General features: G+C 32.5%; 3 protein-coding genes across 4 annotated transcripts; 2 read left to right on the top strand and 1 right to left on the bottom strand.

Moving 5' to 3' along the window:
- Positions 1–4,713: 4,713 nt before the first annotated feature.
- On the top strand, positions 4,714–16,404 carry LOC113512410 (WD repeat-containing and planar cell polarity effector protein fritz). 2 transcript variants are annotated; one of them, XM_031914875.2, is made up of 14 exons: positions 4,714–4,902; positions 4,989–5,287; positions 5,755–5,879; positions 6,237–6,403; positions 7,191–7,305; positions 8,586–8,816; positions 9,323–9,456; positions 9,927–10,047; positions 10,179–10,308; positions 10,864–11,002; positions 12,157–12,314; positions 12,913–13,562; positions 13,860–14,004; positions 15,336–16,404. In XM_031914875.2, exons 1-14 carry the CDS (start codon positions 4,826–4,828, stop codon positions 15,389–15,391), a joined length of 2,547 nt encoding a protein of 848 aa, XP_031770735.2. In that variant the 5' UTR covers positions 4,714–4,825; the 3' UTR covers positions 15,392–16,404. The 2 variants fall into 2 exon arrangements, with proteins under 2 accessions (XP_031770735.2, XP_031770736.2); XM_031914876.2 differs by having other exon boundaries at positions 13,860–14,064.
- A 1,401-nt stretch (positions 16,405–17,805) lies between these two features.
- On the bottom strand, positions 17,806–18,708 carry LOC113512323 (ubiquitin-60S ribosomal protein L40). Its single transcript, XM_026896132.3, has 3 exons — positions 18,666–18,708; positions 18,175–18,406; positions 17,806–18,057 (listed from the first exon to the last, which is right to left on the bottom strand). Exons 2-3 carry the CDS (start codon positions 18,398–18,400, stop codon positions 17,894–17,896), a joined length of 390 nt encoding a protein of 129 aa, XP_026751933.2. The 5' UTR covers positions 18,401–18,406; positions 18,666–18,708; the 3' UTR covers positions 17,806–17,893.
- Positions 18,709–19,174: 466 nt separating this feature from the next.
- On the top strand, positions 19,175–20,911 carry LOC113512502 (uncharacterized). Its single transcript, XM_026896401.3, has 3 exons — positions 19,175–19,345; positions 19,784–19,960; positions 20,679–20,911. Exons 1-3 carry the CDS (start codon positions 19,271–19,273, stop codon positions 20,820–20,822), a joined length of 396 nt encoding a protein of 131 aa, XP_026752202.1. The 5' UTR covers positions 19,175–19,270; the 3' UTR covers positions 20,823–20,911.
- The last annotated feature ends 1,313 nt before the right edge of the window (positions 20,912–22,224 follow it).

The raw sequence follows: 22,224 nt of genomic DNA, 5'->3' as shown, positions 1-22,224 counted from the left end.
AAAAAATACTGTTACAGTATCGGCAGTAAGTGGGAAGGATATTTGAATTCTTAATTAGAAAAGTAGCTAGGTACCTACCTAAAATCAGAACTTCGCACTTACAAAAGGTAATCAATAATTCTTTGTCTCTTATTGCTAAGCCTTGATTTTCATATTTATAAATGTATATAATTATATGTAAGTACTTTGAAATAAGTAGCATATTACAGTTCGAACTGTTTCTTATTAAAAATAAATTATAATTAGCCATATAGATGTGATTATATGTATGGAAATGTTATTTTTAATGGTTTGAAAACGAAGTGGTGTGGTGGTAACACTACCTGCGCTATCAGTACATGCAGTTTCGGTAGCATGTCTATTCGAAAATATTATCATCTATCTAAATCTATACTAATATTATAAAGAAAACAGATTTAATGTTTTGTATGTTTGTTTGTTTGTAATGAATGAATGAAAAAACTACTCAACTGATTTTAATGTTTTAACAACACCTATAGAAATTTATATATATTATCAGCAAGCAATATAGACTACATATTATTTTCATCAATCAATAAAATTAGGGATCCTTACGGAAATTTTGCCTATTAAAGCTAATATAATATACTAATTTACCTTTCTGTCTTTCTACCCATGTAAAGCCGGGGCGGATCGCTAGTTGTAATATAAAATATGTTAGTAACGTATTAATTAATTAGTCTTCCATTACCATGCCCCTAGTGCTTGTCTCAAATTGGCATTTTCATACCGTATTTGATTTTGATTTAAGGACCGGCAGCACACTTGCAATACCTCTAGTGTTGCGGGTGCTCATGGACGGCAATAGTCACTTACCATCAGGTGAGCCGCATACTCATTCCCCCCTTCTGTTATAAAAAATAAATATTTCTATGACAAATAATTTTAAAATGTTATAAAGTTCTATTATATTTCTGCTTCTGTTTTATTATTATGTTAATGTAGTAGGCAGTTATATAAACGGAAAATCATACATACAAATACAGGATCTCTTCCGAATAGATCCAACTGAGATGATTAAGTAACAATACTCATGTATCAACCCATTAAGGTTGTTATATACGGCACACAATCTCATTAATTACGTTATCCTCAAGCTAACTTTATGTTAGATTGTTGTACAACATATAGAACCAAAAACACGGAAGCTAGAAAAGGATAAGAGCTAGAAAATAGATTTATACTAACAAAAACAAAGAACAAAATTATTCGTAAATGTAGTCAACGAAATAGATGATACACGTAAAAAGTTCTTAATACGTTTACAATAAACGAAATTAGAACGGGTTGGGAAACACCAGGTATAGGCTAACTTAGTTTTATTTACCTTTATCAGATTTGAGAAACCAAACGACGAATATCTGGAACAAATACAACTTTAAAAAGTTTGTATTTCCAAATTTACCCCACCCGGAATCGAATCGAGTACTTCATTTATACAAAGTAAGGTCATATTACATACCTATATCATATTTAACTTAAATCTCGAAAAATACAACACAAACATCGCATTCAATTTGATACAGTATTTTTTTCGTAATACCGGAACAAACACTCGGACGAACAAACCCAAATCTAAATTGAATGTTTTGACTTCTGTTGCTTTTATTAAAACACCTCATATAAATTTTTCTTATACATCTTTTATGTACAAACATCAATTAGTTAGAATTTTATTATATTAGTAAAATAAGAATTAAGATGATAATAATTCCTTATCTAACCTTGTTCGATTAAAATGATAAAGTATAACTTGACTTTAATTAATAAATCATTTTCTACCCTCAACTGTCTTTATAAAATATATAATTCTTTATAAGTAATCTCATTCCATTTGTGAAGCATGTCAACCATACAATAATAATTGTACCGACACAACAATTATTGTTTATGCTTATATCATGGTTATATTTCGTTTCCCAAAATAGGTAAAGTGTGTCGTAGTAAACAGACTGTGAAATTTATTAGATATTCAATTATACTTAATTACTCAACGTTGCTTGGTACAGTTAATTAAAATTGGCATTACCTTTACCAAATGAAGTTTCGTCTCTGCATTATTGTTTACATAACAATATATTAATCGTTATATATCAATCTTAGATTATATAGATAGAGCATCGAGCCTCAAAAACAGATCAACGTTTTGTCAGCTAATTGTACAATTAGCTGACTCGTTTTTTTATGAATGTTCTATACTTATGTACACAATGCATCTCGACGTATATAAATTTAATTATTTAATAAATATAATGAGTTTTTGCACATGAAAAAGGTGCAGAATTTATAAGACAAAAATAAATATAGAAGTCATAAAGGAATCACTAATAACTATTCATCACGCAAATTAGTATGAAAAAGTTGACACGCTTTTCTCAAAGCATTTGTATGGAGACACTATCTATATAATCTAAGATATCAATATATATAATAATATCGGATAATACATCTCCCACTCGTTCTCGATGTTCTGCAGATACGAGCTGTCCGTATCATACGAGTATACGGCGCTGAGGTAATCAAAATTCTAGAACCTCTACAATTTAGAGATGTAGCCTCTCTCAGTGTCTTTCACCGCCTAAAGATAACAATAAATTTATTTGCATAAACATGCAATAGATACATATTAAATATTTTAATGACGTTATAGTTTGAACATATTTTGCCAATATTAGCATACAATTTTCTTTTTTTTTTTTTTTTGACGAACTGTACTTTTATAAAAAAATATATTGCAAATTTTATAATGTTAATAATAATATAATAATATAAAATAATAATAATTACAAAATAAATGTCAAAATATTAAGTAGTATTTGTAAATATCCAAATATTTTATATTATTTAGACAGAAAGTACCTAATATCTATATAGTTAGAAATTTAGGTATGTCATTAAAATTTGTCATTTAAGAATTTATCAATGACATATTTTCTAAATTTTTCCTAAAAAAATTGTGTTTTTAAACATTTGTATTGATCTGGAATTTTATTGTAGATTTTTGGACTCGTAAACATAATACTTTTTTGCAGCCATGTTGTATTGGCTGAATGCTGAAGGCTGGATTTCTAATGACACTGTTAGACAATCGAAAAAACAAATGTGGATTAACTCTTACAAATATGACCATTTAAATATCACTATACAAATAAGTTTGTCAACTCTTACGTGAACCGTGCCATAATTATGTAGAATGCCCTTTCCCGATACGTGTCTTCTTCATCCTATAACCTCGGATCTTTCGAACGTAGCATGGAAAAGCACATAGTGAGCCGGCATAGTACGGTCAACCGTTAAAAGTCATTTTTCAAAATCAAAATCATTTTCTTTTTATACTCTTGATTGATTACATTAAGGTTGATTGAATACATGGATCATATTATCCATGGGTAGCGCCTTCCAGAGTCATGAGGCCTCAAGAGTGAAGGAATTTAAACAAAAGCAGAACGATGTAGAGGAATAGAGATAACAAGAGAGTCGTTAAAACGAAGTTCGCATGTATGAGAGTCACAAAGATATTTGAATCTACATTTCAAGTATTCTGGTGATAAAGGACTAGTGAGAAGAAAGAAAATGTTGCAAAGTAACCTCAACTGTCTACGTTGGCGTATAGGGAGCCATTTTAACTTGGATCTGTACGAAGATTATTAATTTTTTAATCGTCTGCTTATGATAAAAATTAAAACCTATTAATAAATGTGAACATTATAAGAATAAGGATGGTTGGATTAAGGTTTATTACTCATCACGCAAAAACTACTAAACGTATTTAAATTAAATTGAGTACACGGGTACATTATATCCTAATCTGAATATAAAATATTACTTTATATATGTCTCTATTGTAAACCTATCGAAAAATAAATTAACAACTAAATTAAAAATTTTAAGAGGCTACACTTAAAGCTAAAAGTCACAATAAGGACATTGTGGCGCTTAACCTTCACGAATTTCCAGGGTTTTACGATTTCTTTTAAGAACAAATACCGCATGAACACTTCGGAAACGATTGCTAATTGTCAAAAAATAATATTGCATAGCACAATTGATTCCTATTCGCTACATGTATTAATAAATGTACATATTTTCTTAAAAAAAAAATAACTATTTGCATTCATAGGCACAAAAGACAAAAATAATATATTTCCTATTATACTCTTTGTCTTAATTCTTAAATCGACAAAATCTCTGGAGGTACTATTACAGATTAGATACACTATCTATGCTTATTGTATGCACCCAGCTTATTTAGTGTCAATGTCAATATGACACTTGATGAATAAAATTGTTAACACAACATAAATTGACAGTTCCTTCCGTATTTGCTTTGTAGGTATTTTGTTGGGCAGTGTTGCAACATTAAGTATTTTTTCACAATTTTGGACTAAAAATTTAGCACAACGAAATTTTATAAAAATGGAATTGGTGAATTAAAAAAAATAAAAACAAGTTTAGATAAATTGAATATATTACTTTTACAGTTTTAATATTTATAAAATATGTATATCAATATATAAATTCAATAGAATACATCAATAAATGTGACAATAACAACATTAAGTTAATAATAAATTGTACGAATCGAGTATTGGTTGTAGTAAGATATTGTAGAAAACCATCACAAATTTGTGGTTTTGTTAAAAGCGAACGGGAAAAAAATGCCCCTTGGTTAAAATAGGATGTCAGCTGGCAACCCTTGTTGAACTGCACACAGTTTCTCTTATATTTGATTGTGTACAATATTTTAAGTTTATTTTAATTAAATATATTTTAAAATGTTTAAGGATAGAATTTAGCAGAAATAATGCTTAATTACCATATAAAATTTCTAACATGTGACGACAGTTTAAATCTGAAAAACACTGACTTTAAAAGTTATAAGTAAGTCATGGTAACTTTTATAACTTTTCTACAGCCAATCTCCAAAGCTTTTTTTAAAATATTTATCTTATATTTATTTTTTAAAGATATGAAACAAAGAAAAGGTTGGAAGAGACAGTGTACGATGCCGCGAAAAGGAATTATTACGAGCGCCGTGGTGGACATTGGAGAGCACCGCATTCGCGTCAAATTCGTCAACTTGAATCAAAAATACGGGAACGTGGCATTGTCCTGTGCGAATGGACAAACGAGACACTCATCACTATAGTGTTTTCCTCAGGAGCGATTGCCTACCTCACTGTTAAACCAAACAGTCTTGATATAACCCAAATACTGTTTGATAGATATTGCGTTGGGAAATTGGCTGGACAGACTGTTACTGGTGGTATGTTGAAGTTATCATAAAGTTTAGAATTATTAATATTATTATTTGACAAGGAGCAAAAGCCTTAATAAAACAAATGTCTAAAAACAAATGGCTACTTGCTGACTAAAATTTTATTTAAAGAATTTTTTATAAAACAATAATTCAGTTAAGACAGTGAAATCACATAATACATAGATACAATATCTTACTCCTCAAGAATGGCAACACATGAGTATTACCATGAGCTTCTGTACAAAATATTCTGACCTGTTCATGCCTGTAAAGTACTTTTACCACTTTTCATCAGGATGGTTGTTGTCTTCTTTATTATTCATATTGCATACAAAAGTAAATTCAAACTGTAAAACAAAATTTTTAATTTGATTGACCTTATAAATCGCCCTTTTTTTACTAAGAATTTTTTATATCTTTTATTTATGCAACATATGAAATGTTGTATAAAAAAATATATTTTTCTATTACAGTTGTACTATGCAGTTCTCATCTAATGTTCACACATGCTGACAGAATAGCAACTTTAGTTACATTTGGGAAGAGTCAAGTGAATAGTCTTCCTATTCGCATATCAGATAGAGACCCACACATACAGGTATCCTATAATCATACTTTTTTCCATTTCCCCATACAATAAAAAAAAATTTCAAAAAATGCAAATATATTTAATAGCTAAAATAAATTTATTTCATACTTAACTGATATATTAATATAGTATAGGGGTGATAATATAATATAGGGGTTAAACTGTATAATCAATCTATTATTTTTACCCAACTACTAAAGAAAGGAGTGTAATGTGTTGTGTTATATATTATAGGTATTGCAATGTAATATATATGAATAATTTAATTTGATATATACAGAGGCATTTTTTTTTTCAGGATTCTCACAATTCTTTTTACAAATAATTAAGATTGCTCCACATAAATATGCATTTTTTTTTTGTTAGAATATAGAGTTGGGTGGAGGTTCTCGTCGAACTGAAAGGCATGTGTCGTGGTGTGAAGCAGGAAATGGAGTGCGTGTGCTGGTGTGGAGTACAGCTAATGCGGAGCCAGCACCCTGGAGCCCTGTGGTGGAGGACCACGCTAATTTACATTTATACCACATAGAAAGGTAAATAATTATTGTGTCATATGACCCGCCCTGTTTCAGCTACCAAATTTCCATAATGTATTGCAATATAAACAAACATTCATAAATTTAATAATTGGATACTTGCATTTACTTTTGGATAAAGAAAATATCATTGTTATTGAAAATATTATTGATAGTTTCCAGGGAGAACCGCAAAGAGGTTGACCTGGTTGGGTATATTGCTACCCATAGGATTCTCAGTCTCCATTACTAACAATCCCTTTCCCCCCAAATCCAGGGAATCAGTGGAGGCTGGTGGTTCAAGATCGTTCCTTATAGCAGTCTATGGGGGAGATCTATGTTCAGCAATGGATAAATAACATGGCATTAAGCCATTAAGCACGCCACTTGTACAAAGTTTTATTGTGCAATAAAGAATAAACAAATAAATAACAGCTGGTATTATGATGAACAACAAATATTAATCCAACATAATTTAAAAAACAATTTATCAAGCCCCCCAAAAGTGCATTTATATACACATACGACCTTGTGATTGTGCATTTTGTGATTGAGAAACTATAGTTAGTGCAACTAAAATTAGATTTATGTTATGTGTGTGGTTATTTTACAACTGATATCTCACAAAAATCTGTATTTTAGAGTCACACTTCCTTTGAAGAAGCATACGTTATAAAGTATGTTTATACTACCATTTAATTACTTTTATGTACCTTTGTAATCTTACTAATATAGTAATATAAAATGAAACAGCTGTTTAATATTTTTATGACCAATTTGTATATTTTTAACCTATTGTTTACAGTGATCAGATATATTTGAAAGCATACCATCAACTTGAGAATGAAACATTGTCAGCAGACCTTACACAGAAACAGAACAATATTGTTCATATTATTGAACAAATCACATGTCAACAGGTTAGTTTAACTTTTTTCATTTTCATTTTTAACTGTTTTTTTATGCATATATCTAACAATACATAATTTAAATATTTTCTTATACTTCTATGGTGGTAAACAAACATACAGCCCATCTAATAGCAAATGGGGTTACCATAGGCTATGGTCGCCTATAACACCAGAAACGTAACGCGCGAGTTGCCGGCCTTTAAGAAACCTTATTTTACAATTACCCTTTATGATGAACTCCATGCTGAAGTCTCTAGGGAAAACTTCGACAAGAAGATCATTCCACAACCAGAGTGTTTGCTAAAGGAAACTCCTCGGAATCTGCATGTGCATGACCATTCTGGTTTTAAGATGTGAGAATGGATTCCCTACCCATGACGAGCGGTGTAATGATGAAAGGCGACTGTAGACATAATATCGCATAGTTCTTCAGAACGCAATCCGTTATATAGGCAATAGAAGATATAAAGAAATATGGGACTCAAAAAAATCAAGGAAATATAGAACACATTTTTTACCTATTACTGAACTGCTCAGATAATTTTCCATATTGTATATTTTATAGTGCTCACAATAAATTATCTTTCAGCGTACTTAGGACAATGTGTTTCAAGCTAAAACTTTTAATTGTAAGTTTTATTATATCATCTAATTTTAGAAACTGCATACTGTGTGTATATTATTTATTTAAGGCAAGCTATAACAATAACAATACATAATTACACACTTAAATAGTAATTTGACAGCCACTAAAATTGCATAAATGAAACAAGAGAAGTGTCATATATATTGAAGTGGGTACTTTTATACTTTGTTAAATAATAAAGTGTACTAATGTAGGTAGAACATGTTTCAACATGACAAACTGACTACGCGACAAGATTTATTTCGCAATATTGTATAATTAGAACATATTATGAAGGAAACAAAATTAAACAATACTGTATAATGTTAACAAAGCCATCCATTTTTTGAGAACAACACATTATTTTAGAATAATACCTGTATAACTATTTCAAAAAATTAATGAAAAATAAAATAAATAAAAAATTCTAATTTAAACTATCGACCGTAAATGTTCTTTTTCGTATTATGACATACACAAATCAAACCTAATTCTCCTTCAATAAATAAGAAGCTCGTAAATTGAAATAGCCAGCCAAAATACGGCCAAAAGTCTGTCAATTGTGACGTGTCACTGACTGGCTGGTTTATGGTGTTCATAATACGAATTAGCAAAGCAGTCTGGTCTGATCACAATTGTCAAGTTACACTTTAATATGTACTAGAACGGCGTCAGCTTAGAGTGGGCGCGGTACGACGTACCTTGGTCATCGAAATCGCGCGCGACAAAGCTGTCGACCGCGCGATCAGGCGATACGCGTGTATGGCTACCGGCGCCCGCGCGAGCCGCCCGCCGTTCGCCGTGCGGTACACGGTTGCTCGCCGCTTGTATCGATGGCTCTCTGCATCTTGTACACCACATCGCTGGTCTTACACACTCCACCAAGGCTGGTTTTGTGAGTACTCCTCATACTAAATAGTGCAAGTCAAAATTTATTTCATTCATTCACAATTTTTTACCTTTTTTATCTGCCACATGACTGAAATATGTTGATAAATCACGATAAACAGTAAGTAGCCTATGTCCTTCTCCATCCAAAATAGTACATGTATACCAAATTTCATGACAATAATTAAGCCTCACGGCTTAATTATTGTCATGAAATTTGGTATACACGATCTCAAATGACATCTCACGATGTCAAAAAGTAACAAACAAACTCACTTTAAAATATTAGTAACAACACTAGCTTTTACCCGCATCTTTGTCTTTATGACCAAAATATGTTTATTAACCAGAATAAAAAGTAGCCTATGTCCTCCATTCTATACTGTATATTATCTTACTTATTTAATATTATATTAATAATGAGTTATATATTTTTTCTTACAGTACATGTTGGTTTTTAATAATTTTCCTTATTTTAACTAAAATTTAAAAATATTTTTAATTCAATTCTAGATAGCAACAGATGTCCGATGGGCGGGAGAATTAATATTAGCTGTTGAAGAGGGGGGACGCCTGCAGTGCTTTGATCGTGCGTTGTCCCTGTTACATCACCACACCAAATGTTTAGATCTCACGTCATATTTAAGGTAAAAATATCATTATACAATATGGAAATTTCCCAACCTGTACTGTGAAGTAGTGGACAAGATGGTTAGTAAGGGAACTAATTGCACCATTGCTAACAATATATCCTATCAGATTGCCTTCCACGAGGCCCCCCTTGGGTATCACCATAATTAACTCCTAGTAATTTTATTATGATGGATCAACTGCCATTCTATTATCATTTTATTTCCATTTGTTCATCTTTCTATCCCTTAAAAAACCTGCTTCTTTAAACATAATGCCCTTACAGAAAAAAAAAATTAAAACTGCTATTAAAGTCCACCTTTTCCACTATCTAGGTACCTATATTTAAAGTTCAATAAATAAATAAAATTAAAAGGTCATACTGATCTGACTTGCCAGCATTGTAATGGAAAATAAAAGTACTAAGAGATAAGTAGATAATCTTTATTAAATCATAATATTTTATACATTGAATTTTAATGTTTAGAGATGCAAGCCGAATGCAGATACTAGCTACGTGTAACGCCAATAGTGGTCCATTTATATTAGCAACATTCAACGGCGGGCCATTGACGTTACTCCGCATCACACATCCGCGATTATTGACGGTATCTATCGTATTATTTAATATTTCGCAATACAAGTATGTTACTTAAATCTTTATAGTCTATAAATGTCATCCTAAATATCATTAAAAATTAAACGAACTATAACAAATTGTTAATATGTAATTGTATAGGCGTGGTTAAACGCGGGCCGCAACAGCAATGCGGTAGCGCTGCTGCGTGCCATGGACTGGGACGAGGATGGGCCGCGCTGCCTGTGGGCCGTCAACAAAATCGTTTGCGCTGCACTGCGCAGTAAAGCAGGTACAACTATCATTATATATTATTCATTATTATCTCGACTACTAAACATAGGCCTCACCCTATTGAGAAGTTTTGCCAGTAGTTTTCACGCTTGGCTGGCGGGTTTGCAACCACAATTTAACCTATGGTTGGTTTAAGAAGGGTACTGTTCAACACCTCTTACAACACCCACGGGAAAGGAAGAGGTGGCCTATTCTACGCCGGGACCACACGCAGCTAACTAATAAACTTTTAAAAAGAGTGATTACCTTTATTAAATTCAATTCAATTTTATATTTTATTATATGCATGTTACGCCATTTTTGCCAATTTACTGGGTACAGAGAAATAACACCTAAGTCCTCAGGAATGGCAACGCATGGGGGGTATCATGGGCGAAACAGTATACTCTGGTATTTCCATGGTACTGCTCATGTCTATAGACGACGGTTACCACTTTCCATCAGGTGGGCCGTCAACTTGTTTGCCATTCTAAGTTGTATAAAAAAAAATTAAAAACAATTATTTTTTTTTTATTTTTTATTAATTTTTTTTTAATTAATGATGATTCCGCAGCGTGGCTAGCAGAAGAAGGGTCTGCACAGGCGGCCCTGGGTGCGTTCCTGGCGCCCCGCGCCCCGCTCGCGGCCCCCGCGGCCCCCGCCGCGCCGCCGCTGCACGACCTGGCCAGAAAGTTCTTTCACCATCTGCTCAGGTTCAGAATGCGCTAACATAGTTATTTTACCTAGATGTCTGTGATGCTAGCCTTCATAGGCTCAATTCGTGTTTCTGTTAATGATGCAAACAGTCAATAGTAATAGTCAATTTATGCCACCGAAGATACGCTAATTTTGGCTGCTAGCTAGTGATATGCCGAATTGGCCTTTTTTAATTTACAACTATTTTCTTCTTAAAAAGAATTAAATTTTATTATATTTCGAATACTTCATCAGGCTCGAGTACATTCTTTTTAAAGCTCACTTTTAATGGAGATAATAAATGTTCAATCATATAATAATTTTTCCTTTAGTAACTAAAAAAATGAAATAATAAAACAGAAACAAAAAACTTATGATAAATGCGCGAATAATTTTCGAGTACAATAAATATATGAAACCTGTATTCAAATATCAAATTTTGTACATTGAGATACACGAGTATGTAACTGAGTCAGCCTTTCTCAGCACATGAGTATGGTTCGGGACTGTGTGGCAAGGTGTTGGGAGAAAAGTAGTGTCATTGATTTTTTTAATGATATTAACAAGTATAACATCACATAAAATTCAAAAACGTACTTACTTATTTATATAAATAACACTACTACTATTGTAAATGTGATCGACGTCGATTATAAAGATTTTCGTTGATTCAACATAGTGATCGTTGAATGTATAACATGGTGATTCAAAAACGCGGGAAACGTTAAACTTAGCAATATTCAGAAAAATGAAACTAAATATACTTGACACTAGCAGAAATGGTCGTAAAAATAAAGCCATTAAAGCAAAGAAAAAAGTATAGGAAACCTATATTCGAATATCGAATTTTCTGTATTGAATACACGAGTGTCTGAGCGAGTCAGCCACCCACGGCACATGCGTATGGTTCTTTTTTTTTTGATGGGTGAAAATGGTATGGTAACCCCACCTGCGCTAACGGGATACGCTGGCGGAGCACCAGTGAAGGGTGATAGATGAGAATGAAAACAGACCAGTTAGCCCATCATGATGAATTCATCAGGAATTAACCATGATAGTTTCCAGGGAGAACGGAGAGGAGGTGGACCTGGTTGGGTATATTGGTAGCAATAGGATTGTCAGTGTTTCCCCCCACGTGCGTGTGGTCGGCTGTAAGTGTGGTGGTGCGCAGGCGCGGACGCGCGGAGACTGCGCTGAGCCTGGGCGTGGAGCTGGCGGCGTGGGACCTGTGCTGCGACGTGCGCCGCGCCGCCGCCGCCGCCGCCGCGCGCCCGCTGCGCCGCGAGGCCGCGCTGCTGGCCGCGCACTACGCACGCCGCCACCACCACGGTACGCGCTCACTCCTGTTACCTTAAGTGTCTTGTTACCCACTCTAATGTCTTGTTACGCAGCACGGACCCAGAACCACACACTCCACTGGAATTGCTACACGTGAACGGTGTCGTACGCAGCACAGTATGTTCTGCGATGCCCATGGTGTTGTTTTAATGTCTATGACGACGGTTACCACTTTCCATCAGGTGGACCGTCTATTTGTTTCACATTGTAAGTTGCATAAAAAGTGTATAAAGTATCATGAAATATGATTATCTAGTAACAAGTAGATTTTGTTGAATAGAATCTACTGATCTTGGCAAAACCAGTTATTTTGATTTAAAAACCAAACTACTAAACAGATTTTGATGAAATTTCTATGAGACCGATCTGAAACTGTATACTTTAAAAAAATATCTAAATAGGTTTCTAAATAACGGAATTTTAAGATAACAAACATAAAAAATACTACCACATTTAGAATCTCCTTTTTTGAAGTTAATTAACAAAAACTACAGTAAAGTATAATAATTGAATTATGCACTTTCTCCTTTTATAAATTATTTAAAAACATGCAACAACAATTGTTATACAATAGTATTATTTTTTTCAGAATCTGACTGTTCAGAATCGTGTTCACAGTGCAGTTCACATTCCTATTCAGAGTCAGATGTTGAAACAAGTGACTCTTCTGAAATAGTGAAAACGGAACCACCGCCGCTACCCCGAGTAACCATCCCGTCCCTGCCCTCGCAACCCACCCTGATGCCCGTTTCCATATCACAAACCGAGCCAATTTCCACTAACAGCATTCGACCAAACCTCCACCAATACTTAGAACGAGATAATAACCTCTGGAATAATCTAAGAGATGATACTATAATATCTAATGGTTATAACAAATACAAACCACTACTTACTCAGAATATGAGGTGGCATAGTGTGGACAACATGCTGTCTAACCCTAAACTACCCTCGAAACATACGCTTGCAGCGATTAGTGAAGTGCCAACGGCAATGAACAGAGATATACCCAGGAACCCCGAAGATAGAATAGCACCCGGTCATTATAGAAACCTATACCAAACAGAATTGAAAACAGATGTGCCCAGCACAACTTACCGTTACCATAGCAATAACAACTACTATCCCAGTACAAGTACTCAAATACGACAAGACAGTATGCCACAGAGAATTATAAATCGACCAGCAGAGAAAAATAAGGTCAAATTTTCAAACACCGTCACAATTGCTGTTGTTTCGGTAAGTTTTATTTTCAATCTAATAATAAATAAAATAAAAAATTCAAATAATCTTAATTATTTTGATTTTTAATTGTTTAAATAATATTCTTTTTAATATTCTACTGGCCAACAAAAAAACTCAAGAGTCCTGTACCTTTATAGAGTTCTGTACCGAAAGGGTACAACCCTTATGGTGTTTGAAACAAAAATTAAACAATAACGAAAGTAAATTTTATGTGTAAATCTAAACTCAAACCAATGAGTTTAATTATCTTTAAATAAAAAATATACATCCTAAAACTTAATACCGTAAAAGGACACCGCTGTGTGCTCGGAGACGGAGCGCGAACTCGCCGACAGCCTGCCGCTGTGTCCGCCGCACAAGTACCTGGCAGCGTTCGCACCGCAGCCCCCGCCGCCGCTGCCGCCTCCTCCACAGCCGCCCCAGCAAGCGGCCGCCGGTACTGCGCTCGACTACGTCGAAGTGTGACGCACGCTACGTGCATGCCACCACGTGTCATGTTTGTGATCATCTTGCACTACATCGCATGTTGTTATATTTACACCTACTTACTCACCAAGTTAGTCGTTAAATTTACTTTCGGAACCGACCGAATACCGATTTGATTACACGGAAATAGTTCCTCCATACCTGATTTTTATTTATTTAGTGCACGTTACTACAAGACGTTGTTCACTTCAGTCCTATCGTGAACAGAACGTGGTACAAACACATCGAAACATCGGCAATAGATATCAGGTATATAGGTACTATACACGTATTATTGCATTAAATCCCAAAAATAAATTAAAAAGAGGTATAAAAAAACGCGAAAGTTTATAATTAACGTGTAAAACTCACAAAATGGCAATATTATAAAGCGCCATCTGGTACCGAACTAAATAAAGCTAGTTTTTGTAATTATCATTGCATGCAATATACCATCAACAACAAAAGATATGCTTTACCATCAACTATTCTTATTCACTGTCCTTTCGGAGTGGAACAGTACACAAATTTGCTGTTAAAATCACAAAAAATAAAATACGTCGAAACCCTTTCCCGGCCGAATTTTTGCAAGGTGTTTTATCATTCATAGTAGACCCCTTTATCATCACACAATCATCTTTTTAGTATATTTGTGTTATTTATATTTGTCATTATTATTTTAGCCATTGATATAAATCACTAATAAATTATGGAATTATTATATATATATTATTTAAATCTGCTTGTATGGTTTTTGGACATGCATGTGTTAAAAATATTATGCGCACATTAAACTTTATTTATTTTCAAATCGCATTCAATCATAAATACTCGCTACCAACACATTTCGCTTGATCTAACAAATATGGTTTAAGGGTATTTAGAATAATAAAATATCTTTTGAACTGATTTTGAGAGTTGCTAAAGATGTTTTGATATTTGTTACTCTTTGTATGGATTTGATTTTTTTTTATGCCACAAAGATGGCAAAGTAGCATAAAGCTCGTCTGATAGTAAACGGTCACTGCAATCTATGGACGTCTGCAACACCAGGGGTGTCACATGCGCGTTACCGACCGTTAAGAAACCTTAATATCCTTTTATGAAGAACCCCATGCCGAATAATATTCGATTCACAGTTAGATTCTGATTAGATCCTGTGAGTTTTGTAATTAAAAAAAAATGACGTTTGAAGAATATAAAAATGAAATATAAATTATACATACGCATTTTTGTCTTGTATTATTTATATTAAAAGTAAGGGTCACATGCCTTAATAAATTTTCTTGCTTTTTTTTTCAGAATCGTCGCCGCAAAGACCACCTAAGATCAAAGTCGTTCATTTTGGAATGGTTTAAAAACCTTCAACAACTTAGAGCATATTCAATGAGTTACATAAGTAATTAAAATCCGTCCATTATAGCTTTAACAATGTAAAATCTTATATTTTATATTTAGTAGATCTGATAAGGTATAATTTAGGGTAGGTTTATGTTTAATTTATATTATATTTTATATACTTATTTGACACAGGCAAGGAATAATTTGTTTTCATCGATAACAAGTGCTGAAACTATTGTTGTAGTAGACAATTAATCAAATATATTTTTTTTATTTTACAAAAGGATACACGTAATAAATGCTCATTATAACCGTATTTTACCTAACAAATTTGTTTGTGCTGTGAATTTGAATATAGCATGTACTTTAAACCTCTGAAGTAATTTTATATATAATTTTTTTATCCGAATTGGCCAAGAAAGTTTAATTTACTCCAGCTAAATTTTTATTACGCATTCCTACTACAGGAATTCCTTTTATTCACTAGAGTCGTAACTTGGTATAAGTCCAAAGCAATTATAAGCGTCTTTAAGGGTGGGAGAAGTGTGCATATGCGCAATTTTAATGAGAGACTAGGCTCCACCTAGATATGAATTAAATACGCAATTGAAAGCAATTCCATCGTAACATTCAGTTTCCAAAACCAAGTTGATCACATCTGGAAATTACATATGTGAAATGTTCGTGCACATCGAATTTACCTAAAGCAACTAAATAGTCAGTCGCCGATGCTAAAAATATCGCACTTTATAGCCAAACAAGAGGTACTACTAGTAATTATAAATATAATAAAATAATATTAAATAAAAAAATTGTAAATAGTTAATGTATGTATATGGAAGACATTTAAGAAAAATTTATATAATAAGAGCAATAAAAAACAAAACTATACTTTTTAGAAATTTTCTCTAATCTTTCTGTATTTTTGTCTTTCTGTTCGAGTATCACATCACAGTTGTGTTCCTGAAGGTCTAAATTAAAGTCAGGTATATGTTTTGTCTTGTTACGCCATTTAGAACTATTTCTATGATTTTCCACGTTTACTATTGAGATCCACGTTTAATATAGTATTAAGGGGGAAAGGGATTATTAGTAATGGAGACTTAGAATCCCATTGCGAACCAGGTCGACCTCCTCGCGGTTCCCCCTGGAAACTATCATGGTTAATTCCTGATGAATCATCATGATGGGCTAGATTCTCATCTATCACCCTCCACTGGTGCTCCGCCAGCGTATGTATAATATAGTATTAAGTCTGTAGTGCTATGCTGCCATACTACCTATATGTTATTTTTATAATGAATATTATACTTACCAATTAAGCTATATTTTTTGCATTTAATAGATATAGTATTTAGAAATAATAAAAAAATGGTTGTGAGAATATGAAGAATTGCAATTTTTTATCCAGATTTTAACTATCACAATGTTCAAATAAAGATTATATTTTATATTACTATTTCTTTTCTTTATTCATAAAATTGAATGCTTACAAGATTAATTACATACATGCACTGAAACACTAACAGATATACAGGTTATAAGGATCATATTGGCAAAAATTAAGGCAGTGAATTCAGACCATTATTCTGAACTGAAAACTGGACAGTGGAAATTCTTTTCAGAAAACTTTTAATATTTTTTCTGTATTTTTTATTTAAAATAATGTAATCTATGATGTCATAATATGAAGATATAATATTTTATAGTGAAATACTAAAAAACAGCAATGTAACATACGTATTAAAATCCTACCGCATTACGTGTAATCAGCTGTGTAAGGTCAACGCCACAAACATACAAAAAGTACAAAGAAACGTTATTGACTAGGCATCCAGTAGCTATATATCAAACGTCATATGGTTTGTAAAATTTCAAATACATTACGCGGCGTTGTAACTAAAACTAAGAATCGTTAATTATATGGCCTTGGTGTCATTTTCGTTGGAAAAATTCTATAGTTACTGACTCAGCAAACAATTTACCTGCTACTGGAATTATAGGAATATACTACTTAAGTTGGAGCAAACAATATTCATTTAAAGAGCAAACAATACTCATTTAAAAAAAATATTTTTGTGATACATAGTCTACAACTATCTGCTTGCTACAGAATACTTACTAAAGATTAAAAAGTTATTAGAACATTCTAAGATTCCTAAAACAAAAAATAACAATAAATTTGTAGACGTCTCATAATTCATAATATTACGAATGGTTTCAAATCACATCACTTTCAAAAAAAGGTTTACTATATTCATTATATTTTGCATTTATGTTATAAAGTATCTTCACCATGTTGAATTTTAATTCTTTTTAGAATGAGGAGGTTTTACTCCTATACTGATGCCATATTTTGGCAAATGTTTATAATTTATAATTCAATTGAATGATAGAAATTTAAGTATTTTGCTCATAAAAAAAATAACAATTATTAGTTGGTACACTTTAATTTAGTAGCTTTGATACATTTTAAATGTAGACTGCTGATAGAAAATGAAAATAGATTGATGTTTAATTTAATCCTTCAGCTTCTTCTTAGGGCGGAGATTGTTAGTATGTCCACACTTAGTCTTGCGGCAGTTGGTTGCACGAGGGTGCAGGCGGGCATAGCACTTACGGCAGATCATTTTGTCACAATTGTACTTCATAGCCAAAATACGGAGAGATGGTTCAATAGTACCTAAAAAGATAATGTGAAAAATTAACAAATGATGACAAAATATCATAAATTGTAATTCAACACCATTTTATATTAAGAGAATAATAAAAATCAAGAAATTTTTCCTATGAAACATACCTCCTCGGAGTCGGAGTACTAAGTGAAGCGTAGACTCTTTCTGAATGTTGTAATCAGAGAGAGTACGGCCATCTTCAAGCTGTTTGCCAGCAAAAATCAAACGCTGCTGATCAGGAGGAATACCTTCCTTGTCCTGGATTTTCGCCTTAACATTCTCGATAGTATCAGACGGTTCGACCTCAAGGGTGATGGTCTTACCCGTCAGGGTCTTCACAAATATCTGCATTGTGAGCTGAAAGGAATTATTTTATATTATACATTTATTGTTTTTTACGGACACTAGTCCATAAACTAAATATAAAACAAATGATAGTCGCTAAAGTCACAGTGACACCACGCGGATATTTAAATTTCGAACTTAGGAAATATGAAACTAGCTCAAAACCTAGAGTCTAGATTTTAAAACACAACAGATTCATTAGTTGCTTAGCTTGCTTGAGACTATATTTATTTTAATTAACAAAACATAGTAAAATTATAAAATAACTCACCTTTAACTAAAACGTGTTCAACGAAAGAACTGTCAAAGTCACAAAAAGGCAAATGGCGATTCCGATTCGTTTAAAAATACCAATATGCTGCAATACTCGTCGAATAAATTTTTCAATATAATATATTTTTTCAATAATGAATTACATAATTTATTGCATTGATATCGACTTAAAAAATCACACTATTTTTGTTTTAAGAAGATAATTTTGACTAGTGAATTGTAATAATATTTTTATTACAGTATACTAGACAATTTTATAAATTTGAATTTTTGGAACGAAAAGTTATATTTAAATGTATGTTCGAAACTTCGAATTTAAAGTTATTTGTAATTCGAAATAAACTTCATAGTATTTAGAGTAAACATTAATTTTAAAAAACATATGATAAAAAAATATATTTTTTTATCATATGTTTTTATTATATTTTATGAATATACACATTACACATATGAAAATACCAGTAAAACAAATGCAAATGTTGCAAGTTCAAAAATTGAGAACTCATTTCAACTTCAGAACGTTTCTCTGATAAGTACTTGTTTCGTAATAGCTCGATAAATTTAAGAACTCTCATCTTCGTATAATTCTGAATAACTAGAAAAATGTATCACCAATTAAGTAAAGTTACTGGCCGGGTGGTTGCTGCAACACATCTACAGAGCCCACTGTTTCCAGTTGTATGTATATTTTCTTTTTTAACGTCCGTTACCGAAAGTCCCCCAACCCACGATGAAATAATGATTTAAAATAGATTCTTATTCTTTTCACGAAAAGAATTATTTGATAATTTTGAATAATAAAACGGACCTGGTTACTGTTTTTAATATAAATGTAAATATGTCTATGTAGTAGGCCACTGAATCTGAATCTTAAAGATTGTCTCACCTGATTGAATAAGAAGCATATTAGGCCAGATTATAAAAATTTGCAGAAGTAAACGCAAGGAATGACTTTTTAAATGCAAATACAGCGCCACAGCTCTTCATACAATTTGATAGGACAACTTCAATATAAATCTGATTATCTGATATACAAAGTTGAAACATAAAGGATAGGATAAGCTGTAGTTATTTATTTCTTTTATATTTTTTAATATATCTTGTTTTTTTACTTAGGCACCAATTGCTTTGCAACGGGTGGAGCCCCCCACAATTCAGTACAACACTGCGCAGCTCTCAACAGTAACCGAAGCAAGCTCTTCTGGTTCTGGTCCCAGGAATCTTATCCCAGGAACTAACACTCCATACCCACCTTTATCTGATGCTTTCCGCAAGAGACAACAACTTTTCCAGGTATGAAACATAAAATATGTGCATTTATTAACATCATCATCTTTCTACTTTTTCACAATTATTTATTTTTGGATGACGTAAAATGTTTTCCTCTTCCATTCTTTTCTATTTGCAGTAATTTCTCTATTTATTCCTGTTCTGGTTGTATTATAATAGATCATAGCATCTTCTTGGCTTTTAAAAAACACCAACTTTAACCTCTGTGTTTTATCATTTATTAGTTTATTACTATATCCACTAATATATTTATTTGAAACCCTCAATTGTAAGTAAATCTTTTTACAGTCTTTAAATTTAAAATTAATTCTCAAGGGATGAAAATATTCTTTTTTTTTATTTAGTTAATAAAGGTTCACATAATCCTATAATACATAATTATAAAGATTGAAAATGTCTGTTACTGAAACACACTAAAATATCTGAATAGGTTGGACTGAATTTGTATATGGACAGATTATTCTACTAATAAAATAGCCAAAACTGCAGGATTCAGGTAGCCATTTAAGTTTGCATAAGACAATCGATGGACTATATTATGAATAATTGGGACTCAATCTAAGTGAATACAATTAGGTTTTTCCAACACTTTAGCAGTAAAAGATACAATTTTGTTTTAGCAAAGCTGTAGACTATAATCAATAGCACAAGATAATATTTATTTGATATTAATACTTATGTGGTTTTTAGTAACATTGATTCTCTATTTTGTCCATTCTAGAGAGAGGATGATGTTCCAGTCCACTTGAAAGGTGGCCCGCTGGACAGTCTACTGTACCGCCTCACTTTGGGTCTCTGCATCGTTGGACTTGCTGGCATCTTTCACACAGTCTATGGCCATGCTTTCCCCAAGAAACAAGATTAAATTATTAAAAAAAAAAATGCATATAGCTGCTTGTTTATAAGATTACAGACATTGTAATTAGTGAATCAATAAAAAAATCCAAATAAAAATATTGTAATTAATTACATCACTCAGACATACTGAAAACATATTTCCTGCCAAAACATATTTACTGACAAGATTCAAAATTGGAGTCTCATAACTAATCCAAATAAGCATTAAACTGCCACCAGTGATTATATACATTATTTGGACTCGCATGTCTTGGACCCTGATATAGAGTATATCTAAATTTATAATTGACAAAGTGACATTTCCACCATAAACCGCTATTTATGTTGGGGGGGGGGGGGGGAAGAGAATTGATAGTGATGGAGATCTAACAGCCCCATTGCTAGCAATATACGCTATCAGATGTCGATCTGACGACCTCCACGCGGTTCCCACTGGAAATCATTTTGGTTAATTCTTTATGAATTCGTCACTATGGACCAACTGATTTGCTTTCATTCTCATCTATCATCACACACTCATACACCGCCAATGTATACCAATAACACAAACAGGGTTACCATTCCATTTTCAACCATTAAAATCTGTTTCTTTCTAACATAAAAAAATTCGCCCTTGAAATTATTTATAATGGGTATTAGTAGCCCCATTGCTAGAAATACACCCTCTCAGGTCCACCTCTTCGCGGTTCCTTCTGGCAACTATCCTGTTCTTTTTCAAGTGAATTCATCGCGATTAGCGAACTGAAACTGCCTTCATTCTTACCTATCATCCCTAACTGGTGCCCCGTCAGCGTATACCGATAGTTATACGGGATCACCCATTGAAAAAAAACATCATGACACTTGTTAAATGAAAGAATTATGTAATTTTAACATGTCTATAATATATTTGTATATAACATGGAACACTGGCCATACAATCTTATACATGTTGTGATTTGCAATTAAATACATGATTAATGCTATGCAACGCATATTCTTAAATAGCACACAACGGAGCAACCTAGTTTTTTAACAAAATTATTAAATTGCATCATACTTACCTAACCGTATATTTATATTTTAATAAAATTTAACTCTATGACATAACTATTAATTTGATCAATAACATTTTACATCAAATCAGTTAAGTAGGTATTTTAGTCATAAAAATGACTGCGAGTAACTAACAACTGAAACTATAGATTGACAATCAGGTACATTAGAATCAATATAAAAAAACATATACCAAAAATAAAAATTTAAAAAAATATAGAAAATATAAGATCATATTAAAATCCAACTAACAATAATCTATGTTATGTTATAGTTGATCTGTTTAACTGTATACAATAGATAACGACAACTAAGTTAAATAAATTATAAACAAGTTTTTTAAGGTGTCTCAGAAACACGAACTGTTATTGCTG

The sequence above is a fragment of the Galleria mellonella genome, unplaced genomic scaffold, assembly GCF_026898425.1.
Source record: "Galleria mellonella isolate WM207_F2 unplaced genomic scaffold, CSIRO_AGI_GalMel_v1 utg64, whole genome shotgun sequence".
NCBI classification, from domain to species: domain Eukaryota; kingdom Metazoa; phylum Arthropoda; class Insecta; order Lepidoptera; family Pyralidae; genus Galleria; species Galleria mellonella.
The sequence above is the reverse complement of the archived record's forward strand: the minus strand, read 5'-3'. Positions and strand labels throughout refer to the sequence as shown.